Raw genomic sequence first — 13542 nt, 5'->3', positions numbered from 1 at the left:
GTATCACTTTTCCTCCTGAAGTGAATTGTCCATTCCAAAAGCTGTTGGCTGTGAGAGCCTGAGCTGTTTTTTGATAGACTGTCCTAGTCTCACTATGTTTGTGTACAGCTTAGGAGTCAGTCAAGGACCCAGGGGAGTATCTTTATGTAGATTTGGGGGCTCTACAGCTCTCTCATGTCTGGTACTCTTCCCTCCAAATTGCAATCTCTTGTCAGCCCTGTATGCTTGTCTGTTTCTTCCACCCAGCGAGTCTGCCACCTGTTTGTGCTTGTTCGCTTTACTGTGGTTGAAAAATGACCTCAGGGAGAAACCTGGGTGGAATGTGGGACTCATTGCGTGTGCTTCCCTTTCAATGATTAGAAGCCCTATATGGGTTGGCCACCACGGATTTCTTCACCTTTATTCGTGAAGGATATTTTCACTGGGATAGGATTGTAAATTGGTGATGATTTTTTTCAGTGCTTTGAGGATATCATTACATTGTCTTCGGGCTTCTTTGGCTTACGTTGAGAAGTTAAATGTCTTATTCTTGCACCCTTGAAGTTAATGTGTCCTTTTTTCTGTCTGTACTTGTTTTCTTCTTTTCTTTGGGTCACAGCTCTTTCACTGTTGTATGCCTAGATGTGATTTTGTCTTTATCCAGCTTAGGATTTGTAGATCTCAAATCTATGTGTGGGTATCTTTTGTCAGTTTTGGAAGATTCTTAACCTTTATCTCTTTGAAAATTGATTTTCTCCATACTCTCTCTTTTCTCTTTCAGGGACTCCAATTATATGAATTCTAGCCCTTTTTTCTCTCTTTGTCCGTTCCTGGGAAACAGTATCTTATTATGCAAGAATCCATTACATCCATGTGAAAAGGATTTGACAAATCAACTAGCATTTCTCTTACTGAAATGCTTTTGCCACTCGAATTTCCCTGTACTAAGAAGCAGTGTCTGTCTCTGACATAACCCACAAACCTTCATGGAATTGGGACATGGCCACCTTTTGTTTCAAGGACATAGGGCAAAAGGCGTGGAGGATTTTCCTGGTTACAAGGTTAAATATTTAAGGTTATAGGCTGCATTATGCTAGTCCTCAGTGGCAAATTCTGAGTGACTGAGGCACCCACATGCTCTTTGATAAAAATCTATTTGTGATATGCAGGACCCTCTAACACACAGGCCCCAAGGCAGGAGCCCATCTTACCTGGGTCTAAAGGTAGGGTTTCTCAATCTCAACACTACTGATATTTTGGGCGAAATAATTCTTTGTTGTGAAGGTCTGTCCTGTGCATGGTAGCATATTTAGCAGCATACCTGGCCTCTATCCTGTACATATCAGTAGCACCTCCCAGTTGTGACAAGCAAAAATATCTCGATATTGCCAAATGTTCCCTGATGGGGCAAAACCCCTCCTGGTTGACAACCATTGGTCAAAGGATGGTACTCCAGACGAGAAAGACCCACTTGAAACTTAATACCAATGGCCTGCTTTGTGACAGAAAGCACATCACCGGTTTACTAGAGACATAGGTGTGTGCACCTTTGACTTTGGCTGTTTGGAAGCTCAAAGCTAAGTTTCGTATTTACTACATTAACTAACTGTGAGCCTGTTTTCAGGACTGATCTTATTTCTAATATAACAGTCTTTTAGGAAATGGCTTCACCTAATTTGAAAAGACCAGCAGGTAAAGTGTCTCCATATGAAAAAGCCTGAGGAGGCAACATCTTGGTACTGGTAACGGCACAAGAGGCACCATTTTCAGTAGTGCAAGTTAGGCTACTTGAGGCCAGCTTTGAGCGCAGGTTTTGGGAGTTGGGGAGAAGAGGGAAGGCATTGTTGGGTAACTGTGGGTGGCATATCTTGTGGGGAGCATATGGGAGGTATTCCTTTGCTTTTTCTCAGGCCTGTAGTAATTGTGGAATGCTTTCTGAGAGTGGGGTAAGCAGCTGAAGTTCAGAAATCAAATGAGTAGGGGTTCAAGGCATAGTAATTTGGGTATTAAAAGTTAATGTGTACTTCCGAGTTTGGAGACATTAGAGTTAAGTCCTTTCTCTCTTCTCTTGAAAATCACCCAGAAGCAATAAGGAGAATGAGAAAAGGAAGTTGACTCCAGCTTCAACGAAACTAGGAGACATCTGAAACTCTTAACTCTAAAATGGGTGAAAGAGCTGAAAAAGTAGTAAAGGTCAAAGGAGAGTACAGGGGGTATGCTTGCCTCTGCAGGATCTGAGAAACCTAGCTAGTGTCTTCTTAAACGTGAGGCTATTTGTGAGACAGGTCTGTTAGAGCAGCAGGGAAGCGGTCCCCTGCGATGTGAAAAGCCATTTGGCATCTGATTTCACTGGCAGAGCTACAATGGTTCACACACATAACTCTGGACCATGATAAATTTTTCTGCCAGCTTGACCTTTCCCCTTCATGAAAACCCTGCAACACCTGGGAAGAACTTCATTTAAAGACGAGTCATCTGTTTTCCCATCCAGGTAAACAGAAATTCCTCTCTTCCAAGAGCTCATTTCTGACTCCTCTCATATACTACATCCAATCTAGAATCTAGTTCTCATTACTTCCACTATGACTACCCTAGTCCGAGCCCCTGTGCTCACCTAGAATCTTGCAATAATTTCATAATTGTGCTCTCCATTTTTCTAGTTGACTCCCTACAGCTGTCTAAGCTTTGTTAGATCATGTCACTCTAATAAAAACTCTCCAATGTCTTCTCACTCTCCTTAGCATAAAATCCAAAGTTCATGTCACAACTCTAATGATCTTATTCCTGCTCTCTCTTTGAACTCATCTCACAACCCTCTGCTGCCCCAGCTTTATTATTCATTGCATCTCTTTACCTTGTTTTCTTAATATTTATAAAACAAATGATATATATTTATTGTTTGTCTCCCCTCCACCAGAGTGTAAGCTTCATTAAAGGAGGGACTGATTTTGTTTACTGCTGTATTCCCAGTGGTTAGAACAGTGCCTGGCACATAGCAGGTGCTGAGAAAATATTTGCAGTTGACCAAACAATAAAAAAGAACTGGCACAGGGTTTGGAGGAGGATATAAAAATAGAAAAGGATCAAAAAAAAAAAAAATACATGGCAGGTGAAGAGCACTCACCAGAAAAATGTTGCCTCAACAGATAGTTGAAAACTATAATCAAAGATCTCATGACAACATTAATATCTTAACATCTCGGTAAAGTGCCGACATCAGAAATACAAGAGGATATGAGGAAACAGAAGAAACATGAGCTGGCAGAATTCAAGGAAAAAAATTACATAATAATCATAAAAATGAATACAAAATTGGAATGATAGAGTATACAGTGCTCAATCACGATGAGAAAGCATAAAAATAAAAATGACATGGAGATAGGAGATGTAACATGCACATAATTGGAGCTTCTAAAGGAGAAAATTTCTATTTTCTATTTTTATAGATGAAAGCACTGAGAAACCTTGCTCACATGAAGTCAGCAATAGATTTTAGAAACATCACTTAATCCTCTGAACTCTTGGAATTTAGGCCAAATATCATAGTGATCTTTCTTCAAATTTTATGTCTAATGAATCAGCTGACAATCCAGTTCTCTACCAATTTTATTGAGGGCATGTAACTGGAAACTACCTGACTTGCAAAAGCAGTCATTGAGACCTTAACATCAACGTTTCAAATTGTCCCTTTGTTTGGAGGCTTTACTCCTTAGGGTAAACACAGTGAGTTTTGGGATGGATGAGAGGTATTTCTTTTTTCTAACGGGTGAAGGGTTACAGTGAAAGGAATAGTAGTTTTCAGAGATCAATTTAGAACAAGTACATATGAATGTACAGTGTTGGGAAATTGATTCTGTTGAACCCCTTCATGTATCCCAGGAGTGTGTATTCATTTGAAGACTACTGGCTAACAATGCCAAGCAATGCTATCAGGTCAAGCAAGGAATGAATTAAAAAATATGGTTTAGGAAAATAAGAATTGTTGATTTGATCAAAGTAGTTTTCAATACAGCTGTATTAAAGTTGGGTAGGGCTTCCCTGGTGGCACAGTGGTTAAGAATCCACCTGCCATGCAGGGGACACGGGTTCGAGCCCTGGTCCAGGAAGATCCCACATGCCATGGAGCAGCTAAGTCTGTGTGCCACAACTACTGAGCCTGCGCTCTAGAGCCCACGAGCCACAACTACTGAGCCCGAGCGCCTAGAGCCCATGCTCCACAACAAGAGGAGCCACCGCAATGAGAAGGCCGCGCACCACAACTAGAGAAAGCCTGCACACGGCAATGAAGACCCAACACAGCCAAAAGAAACAATAATAAAAAAAAAGTTGGGTAGAAGCTATATTGGAGTGGATTGAGGGGGAAGGGGATGGTACTGAAGCAGACAGTAATAGAAATGTTATTAAAACTGAATATTGAAAACGTGGAGCTAGGATTATAGCCGAAGTGTATGGTATCTAGGAAAAATCTTTTTTAAAAGATGTGAAATACCTAGGGACTTGGGGAGAAATGTTGACAAAAAAAGGATCAAGGGAGAGGGAGAGGTTGAAGACTCCTAAAACAAGATAATCAAAAGTACTAGGTTCACAAGATGATGCAAAGGGTTAACAGTAGTTGACATTTACTGAGCTGTTTTTTATCAGTGTGCTTAAACTTTTTAACTGTTTCAACTAATTCTCACAATAACCGTACAACGTGGTTGCTACTGATATTCTCATTTAACAGATGAGGATAGGAGACTCAGATTTAATTATGCCCAAGGTCACTGAGTTTATCACTAAGTTAGTAGAGCTGGGATGTCACCTAGAGCATTGGAGCACTTCTCCACAGGTGTCAATTTAGGGAATTTCTGCCTGATAAAATCTCTTTAATGTAAGCCAGAAAGCAAGGACATGTTATAAGAGTGAAGGAGAAAAGACAGGGTCACAAGTTTGAGAAGAGAAGTTTTCAACAGTTAAGAACAGGAAAAGAGTTGATGAGAGGTAACAGTAAGGATAACATGCAGTGTTGTTAATTAACACTTAGTAATATTGATTTGTACAGTTGGTGGCCTTTCTCCAGAAATAATCCATAGGGAATTGGATACATCTAGGGCTGTATTTTCCAGAAAGGTTATGACACTGGGGAGGGTTATTTGGGATACTGACAACAGTGACACTGAATTGACAGATCACTTAAAAATCTAGACAGGGCTTATGGAACTGGTGAAAACAGACTGATAATGACCTGATTTGAACTTGTGTAAAGGAATACAACTGTTATGGTCAGAGGTGAGGTTTCTACATTTGTGATTTCAGAGGTAAAGTTGTTTTGGGATATTGAAAGTAGCCAAGATGTGGCTGCTGTGGAGACAAGAGTAATGGAACTAAAGCCCTGTAAGTGGCCACTGATGTCAACCAGGTAGTTGCAATTTATTTCCTCAAAATTTACTCAGAGAATATGACCTATCTTTCTGCTCTCAAACTGTTGTTTTATCAGAACAGCAATCACTTCAGACTTTCTTCTGTACCTGCAATTCATCCGGATTTAAAAAATTAGATTTGAGAAGAGGATTTTTACCTATCAATACACACAAAATTGGAATCTGTGTTCTTGAAAACCTTTACAATAGAAAGATCACTGGATCACTGGTATAGTCAAGCACTTGGGAGAAGTGTATTTCAGGTAAGAAATTATCAATAGTAAGAAAAAGTTGCCACTCAACTTTCCCCTCAATAGCATGTTTCACTGCCCCCCCAAAAATGTGTTTTCCCTTATGGTACTTCAGTAGGGATATCAAAATGCCATGGCATCTCTCTTCCTTTAATCCACCCACCACACACACACAATTTGATAAGGAAAAAAAAAGCAAAAACCAACCCAATGTTCATGCTTAAAAGACAGCCATGATATTTAATGTGGTGCTGGGACACTAGGCCACATGGACCAACAGACCTAAATTTATTCCAACCCTGAATTTTGTTAATGTCCAATAATATATGAATTGGAATGAGAATTTCTTTCTCTGAAGATGAAGAAAAAAGGTCTTCCAGTGTAGTTATTTTAGAAGGAGGCTCTTCTATTTACATATAAGAACCAAGACTTATAAATAACCAAGCATATTTAAATAAACTGATGAAAATACCTTTTAAAACATAATACTGGTCTCTCCCTCTTCCATTCTTAAACATATATCAGTCTTCACTTTCTACTTAAATTAGTTGTAATAAGCAACCCTACAGACTAGCTATTTGACAATCAGTGGCCAAACTGAAATTTGAACAAAGCCAAACTTGTTTAAACCAGATACTATTTGTTAAATGTTACACATTCTACTAGTCACTGACTCAGTATTTTACTATATAGGGTAGCACCTATTATAAAACAATGTGAGACATAAGAAAAAATGAAATGTTGGGGGTCTGATACATGAAAAAATTTCAGGATGGATTGCATAATCCAGAAATCGCTTGTTCTATTTGCTACATTCCTCGAAAATTCTAAACTTCAAAATGACACAGGAATTAAAAAAAAAAAAAACAACACATTAAACACATACTTAAGTATCTAGATGTGTAACAGTTCAGCAAACAAAAAGGTTTAACTCAAAGCCTTTGAACATGTCACTTAAACATTAAGATTTTGAACCCAATTACTCAAAGATCATTGACTAGCCCATAATGCAGTTTGTGTTACTCTGCTGTACAAATTAACCACATAATAACAGTCAGATCTTACTCCAACAGAAGTGGCGATAAAATCATACAGCAATACTCCTTTTTGTAATTAGAAAATCAGGATAACAGCACTGGGATAAAATGAAGAGAATATCTTGTTTCAGCTTCTTGTTCAATAAGCCTATTCCTCATTTTCAGATAATGAGGATAAAGGTATCACAACCACATATGAGAAACTGCTTTCTCTTTATTTAGGTGTTAGGAAGAAAATTAACTTTGGTCACATATTACCTTAAAAAAAAAAAAATCCAGTTTTACATATTCCTAAATAGATAGGACCAAATGATCAGAGAAAAAATTTCTTCTGTAAAAACTGGCCAATTTTATCAAAAATCTAACATACAGTGTCATTCAAATTATGCGAAGACTGCTTGGGATCATAACATTCCAAATATATGACAACTGCAACTCCATCCTAACCGGTGTGAAAAGTATTTGCTCTCATGTTGCTTTGGTCCAAAAGAGTAGAGCTGATTCAGTAAGAGTAAACTAAGTACCTAATCTTTTGCCAGCATTAATTTAGATTGTTACTGGCAGCAGAAATATCCATGGTGAATAGTTCTACTATAAGAGAGTATAATAAAAGAATATTTTTATGAACACATCACAGTACCAGATAAACTTTTATAAGAGAGAAACATGAAGGAACAAAAAAAGATAAACAGCTACCACACAAAAAATACTGTTTCCCCCGTAACTGTATTTGAAGGGGTAAAAAGGTAGTATTAGAAGTTTGATGATGCTAACATGAAAGGAAGTTGAGTATTGTATTTATTTCTTATTTTATACAACTCTTACTGTTTACAAAAATGGTTATAGTCATGCCCATAAAAGTGTAACCCATGGCATCTGAAAGCAAACACTCTTTGTAATTATTTAAAAGGGCCTTTTTAAAAATTATAATACAAAGGTCTGTGCTCTATAAGCAGTCCTCCACTGTGCATTATAACAATAAGGCTTACTTTTAATACAAAGACTAAGTGTTTGGGAGTTATGAACCACTGGATTTAACAAACATCATCTTATAGTTGCTTTTTGCATCTTTTTTGTTTTTGGGATCCTCCACTTCATCAGGGTGCTCAGCAGCTTGGAGTTCTTCAGCAGATTCTTCTTTCTCTGACTCTGAATCACTTTCAGAGTCATCTGGACTTTCAGGATCAGGTGAATCATCATCATCATCATCATCATCTCCAGCCACATCACCTTCTCCATCATGATCATCTACCTAAAAACATCAATCAACAGCTATTAAAATACATTATCCAGTATAAAAACTGGAAAAGACCCCAAAATTTTTGTCTCACTCCCTAGCCATTAACAGTTTAAGATCAGAGGCTGCCTAGGGAAGAAATGAGGACTCAGGCACCTCCATGTGTTTTATACCCTGGGACTTGAGTAGGATTTTGGTTTAAGAAAGGGCTCTGAAGACCACTCACCTTCTCCCCTCCCCCCTAGTTTGAAAATAATATATTATTATCTTCCTGATGGAAACAGTATTATTTTAAGTAAATAAGGCAAGTTAACCACTGATCCATGGGAATATTTAAACAGTTATCTATGTTTTGCATATTATATTACTTTGGAGTAATGGACCAATAGTTATTATATGAAAAGAGATGATGTAGGAAACAGCCAAGACAACTCTCCTGAACCGGTATTTACATGAAATATTTCACGTAACTTGTATGTTGTTCATGCCTACTTAAGATGTGCCCTAATGATTATCTAAGCAGAATTTATATTAAGCTAGTATCAGAAAACATATTTCTAAAACTGTCAAAAATATCTATTCTCATTATCTACAAAGACCTAGTTTGGCATGTAAAAATGTAACTGCATAAAGAAAGCCTTCTACATAGGGTTCTTGATCGCTAGAGTAATTTAACACAAATAAATGATAATCAAATTGGAAATTATCTTCCCACTTAATGAAAATACATAATTACTACCTCACTGAAGCCAAGTCCACAATGTCGTCGATATCTTCCTGATAATTTACTGTCCATACTTTGTTGATATTGAGACTCCAGTTCTTCGTTAATTTTCTTGTCTTCTTCCCCTGTATGTCCAGTGTACTTTGATTATGTTTCAGTCAAATTAATAAAAATATTTGATTACACAAAAAACCCACAATACAGATGCTATTATATTCAGGGCTGATTTCTCTAACTGTGACTAATTTTACAGCGAATTTTGTGGATGGGTTTATAAACCATAGGTAGTTACCCAACAGATAAAATAATTGAAGGATGTATTTATGATTACTTCTTTAATAACCAACCCCCTGAAGCACAAGTTGTTTATTAAAGATGAAAAACTTAATTTTTCCCATGTAATAATTCAAACCAGATACAGGAATCTCAGAACTGCTTAAGTTTACATATTGTAACTATTAATTACTAAGAACTTTGGGCATCATGTTTTAGTTTATTTATAGTCTAATAATGGTTCTCCTGAAAGTTTCCTCCTAGTCATGCAGAAAAAATCCTCCAACAAACAAAAGCTTCTGTCTTTGAACAGAAATAATGAAAAGGCACACAATTCTGTTTAGAGAATGGCTAAATAAAATGTAAAATGACCTTGGAATGGCTTCCCTTTACGCCTTTCTTTGCATATCAGTTTACTGCACCAACATAAACTTATTTGTAATTTTATCATGCAACATTTGATATATAAATTATTTTTAACATATTGTTATATATATAAGTTATGAAGCAGAATACTAAACAACCACCTATAAACTTACCACCCAAGAAGCAGAACATTACCAATACCAGTGAAGCTTTCTGTACGTGACATTTTAATTTGTAAATACAAGAAGAATTTCATATTTTAAAAGAATGAATGCAACAGTTAAATATATTTCCATTCTGCCAAAGCTCAGGACTCTTTTGCCTTTTGTAGCAGTGCAAATCAATTTGAAATAACTGTTCAACACCAGAAATATAAAATGCCTATCAATTTCTAATGTCTAAGATTAGGGCCAATTTTAAATGGGATAAAACTTTACTTTTCAGCAGACTGAATTCAAATCCAAATTCTAATTCATTTTCTGTTTTTACTTTTAAAGTTTTTCCCCCAAAATTAAAAGAAAAATTAATTTCTTCAGGCATTCCAATGAGTTTATACTCTTCCAAGATTTCAGAGCAAAACTCAGTGAATAAACTAAAAACCAGTATAATATGCCAACTATAACACTGTATGTTAAATAATTTACAAAATACATGTAAACTCTAGATACTATAGTTGGCAAGATGAGGCATAAAACCTCACTACAATTAAAATACTACACGTTGTGAGTTAGTAAAAATGAAGACAGAACCTGGTTAGTTTCTTGGTTAGAATATCATATCGATGTACATATACTCAAATCTTTTATGAAAGTATATACTAACTGTTACATGATATACGTAACATGTTTACATATACTACATATATTTCTAATATTTATTAATCATTAGAACTAATCAACAATTATACACGAAAGTTAGAATATCCCAAAATATGTACAAATATTTCATATTCCAAATTTAGCACCTCCACTTTAATTATATTTTACTTTCTTACCTGTTCGGAAGTGAGATGTGGATTTGTGATCTCCTATAACAAGACGACCAGTATGTTCTTTCTGTAAGAAGGCAGGAAATTTATTAGAATTTGAGACCACTAATTCAACATAATTATTAAGTGTCTACTATGTGCCTGACAATATTCCAGGCTTATGGGATACAGTGAAGAAAAAGAACTAAATTAAGATCCCTGTCTTTATGGAATTTACATTCTTGCATGGATAGGGATGGGGAGGGGACACAAAATCAGTAAGTAAATTACAGTATGTCTGAAGGCAGTGTAATTACAATAAACCAAGCAGAGGAAGGGGATAGAAAGTATGTAGAGTTCAAGCTGGAATTTTAAATGGGATAAACAGCTAGAAAAGTGGATCAATCTAAACATTTTCTTTCCTAAAATGCCAGTAAAATGAGTTGCTTTGATTTTTCCACCTTCTCTTTCTGATGTCTCAGGCATATATCATGGAAAGAAAGCAAATGAGATTTAACTGAATAAAAATAATAGCTTTATAATGAACAATGTGATCGAAATTTAAAATATAAAACATAAAATAACCATTACTATTTAACAACATACCACAAATAGCTAGCTCATTACTTTTGACTACAATAAACACCCACTTTCAAACTATCAAAAAGCACAGAACTTAAAACAATCTAGTTCTATAAAACATAAAAATAAATCTGACTCAACTAATTGGTAATTAGTTACCAACTAATCAGCTTACATAATTACTCTCAATTTATCAGTTCCAATCCATTCTTCATGGTTCATATTTAGTTTTGAAACCAAGCATGAGCCTGTGGGGCTCCCGGGCATGGAAGCCTTTCCGTGTCCCCAGTTTCTTGTTTATAGGGAACAGACTCCAGCCTCCGTGACACTCCCTGAGTTCCAAAGGGCAGATTTGAACTGTTGCCATGCAGAGACAAGGGAGGAGCAGTCAAGAAACAACAGTGTAGCCTTTGGATAGGGTCCTGGTTCTGCCTGAAGGGATACACATAACAATGAGTTCTTTACAGAACGAAAACCCCCAACAAATGTAAGATGTTAGCATTCTTTATCCCAGATTAAAAGGAACCAGAGAAGCTCTTCAAGAGACCATCTGAGGCCAGATTAAAGGAGTCACAGAAACTCATCAGACCACCTGAAGCCAGGCCCTGCACACACCCTGATCCTTATCAGCAACCCTGCCTTTGAACCACTGCTATAAAACTCCTCACCAAATCCCTCCAGGTCGGGACACACAGTTTTGAGAGGTACTGAGTCTGCTGTGTCCCCCTTTGCCTGGCAGAGCAATAAAGCTGTTCTCTTCTACTTCACCCAAAACTCTGTCTCCGAGATTCAATTCCGTACTGGTGCACAGACGCCGAGTTTTCGGCATCAGTTTCACAAGGTAAATAAAGTGTTTGGGAGACTGGCCAAGATGGCAGAGTAGAAAGATCTTGAGCTCACCTCCTCTCACGAGCACACGAAAACCACAACTATCTGCAGAACAGCTATTGATGAAAAAGACTGGGAACCACCAGAAAAGATCTTCTACAACTAAAGACATAAAGAAGGAACCACAACAACCTGGATATAATCAAATTCCATACCCCTTGGGGTGGGTGATCCACAAACTGGAGAATAATTACACTGCAGAGGTTCTCCTACAGGAGTGAGAGTTCTGAGTCCGACATCAGGCTCCCCAGCCCAGGGGTCTGGTACCAGGAAGATGAGCCCCCAGAGAATTTGGCTTTGAAGGCCACTGGGGCTTAACTGCAGGAGCTCCACAGGACTGGGGGAAATACACTTCACTCTTCGAGGGAGCATACAAAATCTCACATGCACCCGGACCAGACCTACCTCTTAGTCTTGGAGAGTCTCCTGGAGACACGGGGTGGTAGGGGGACTGTGGCTCACCCTAGGGACACAGACACTGATGGCAGAATACCGGGGAACACTGTTGGCGGCTGACATCTTGGCTCATTAGTTCCAAGACCTTATCCCACCCAACAGTCTGTTGGTGCTAGTGCTGGGACTCCTCAGGCTAAACAACTAACTGGGCAGGGACACTGCCCCACCCCTCAGCAGACAGGCTGCCTAGAGACTTACTGAGCCCACAGCCACCTCAAGATATGCCCCCTAGACATGGCTCTGCCCATGAGAGGACTAAGACCCAGCTCCACCCACTAGTGGGCAGACACTAGCCCCTCCCTCCAGGAAGCCTGCACAAGCCTCTAGAGCAGCCTCACCACCCAGGGGGCAGACACCAGATGCAAGAAAAATATGATTCCCGCAGACTACAGACCAAGTCTGCCCACAGCAGGCCAGACTGTGCCCGCTAGCAGGCCAATGCAACCTTCAGGACACCCTGGACCCCATAACCAACTGTGTCAAGAACCACCTCCCAACCCCAAATCTTATATGTGCTCTGGGATCCAGGGGCCCTGCAGCCAGACTCCAGGAACCAGCTCTGACTGCCCAGTTGCCTCCAGAATCCGGCTTAACCTGCCAATGGGTGGGCAACAGCCCCAGAGTCTTCATGAACCTGACTCTGACTACCCAGCCAGCACTAGCCTTGGGGCCCCCTAGGGTTCTGCAAGCAGTCACTTCATAACCAGGGCCTGCTTAACAGCAGCCAGCAGCATCCGCACAAGGCAGGGCCTGGCAACCAACCAAGCCCACCAGATCACCCACATAGTCAGGCCACCACAACAGAAGGACCCACACAGCCCTCTTAGGAGGAAACTCTAGAGCATATAGCTTGGGTGGCGAGAAGGGAGTGCACTGCTGGGATGCATAGGACACATCCTAGAGGGCCACTTCTCCAAAGTCAAGAAATGTAACTAACCTACCACATACATAAAAATACCAACTTAGACAAAATGATGTGGCAGAAGAATATGTTCCAGATGAAGGAACAAGATTCTACCTGAGAAAGAGTTCAGAATAATGATTGTAAAGATGACCAAAGAATTTGGGAGGAGAATGGATGCCAGAGCAAGAAGTTAGAAGTTTTTAACAAAGAGTTAGAAAATTTAAAGAACAACCAAACAGAGATGAAAAATACAATAACTGAAATGAAGAATACACCAGAAGGAATAAATAGTAGACTGAGTGATATAGAAGAATGGATCAGTGAGCTGGAAGACAGAGTACTGGAAATCACTGCCACTGAACAGAAAAAAGAATGAAAAGAAATGAGGACAGTTTCAAAGACCTCTGGGACAACATCAAGCACACTAATATTAGCATTAAAGAGGTCCCAGAAAGAGAAAACAGAAAGAAAAAGCCTGA

At 38.6% G+C, this 13542-nt stretch overlaps 1 protein-coding gene across 1 annotated transcript in view; it reads right to left on the bottom strand.

The window, feature by feature from the left end:
* Nucleotides 1-6860: 6860 nt before the first annotated feature.
* LOC309825577 (small acidic protein) overlaps nt 6861-13542 on the bottom strand; it is a 28487-nt gene continuing 21805 nt past the window's right edge. The window contains exons 3-5 of the mRNA XM_082659215.1: nt 10261-10321; nt 8643-8752; nt 6861-7918 (exon numbers count right to left, since the gene is read on the bottom strand). Of these exons, the coding sequence (XP_082515341.1) occupies nt 7685-7918; nt 8643-8752; nt 10261-10321 (405 nt within the window). The 3' untranslated portion in view covers nt 6861-7684. The remainder of the gene's footprint in view (nt 7919-8642; nt 8753-10260; nt 10322-13542) is intronic.

The sequence above is a fragment of the Grampus griseus genome (assembly GCF_964374135.1).
Source record: "Grampus griseus genome assembly, chromosome: 8".
In the NCBI taxonomy this organism is placed as follows: domain Eukaryota; kingdom Metazoa; phylum Chordata; class Mammalia; order Artiodactyla; family Delphinidae; genus Grampus; species Grampus griseus.
The sequence above is the reverse complement of the archived record's forward strand: the minus strand, read 5'-3'. Positions and strand labels throughout refer to the sequence as shown.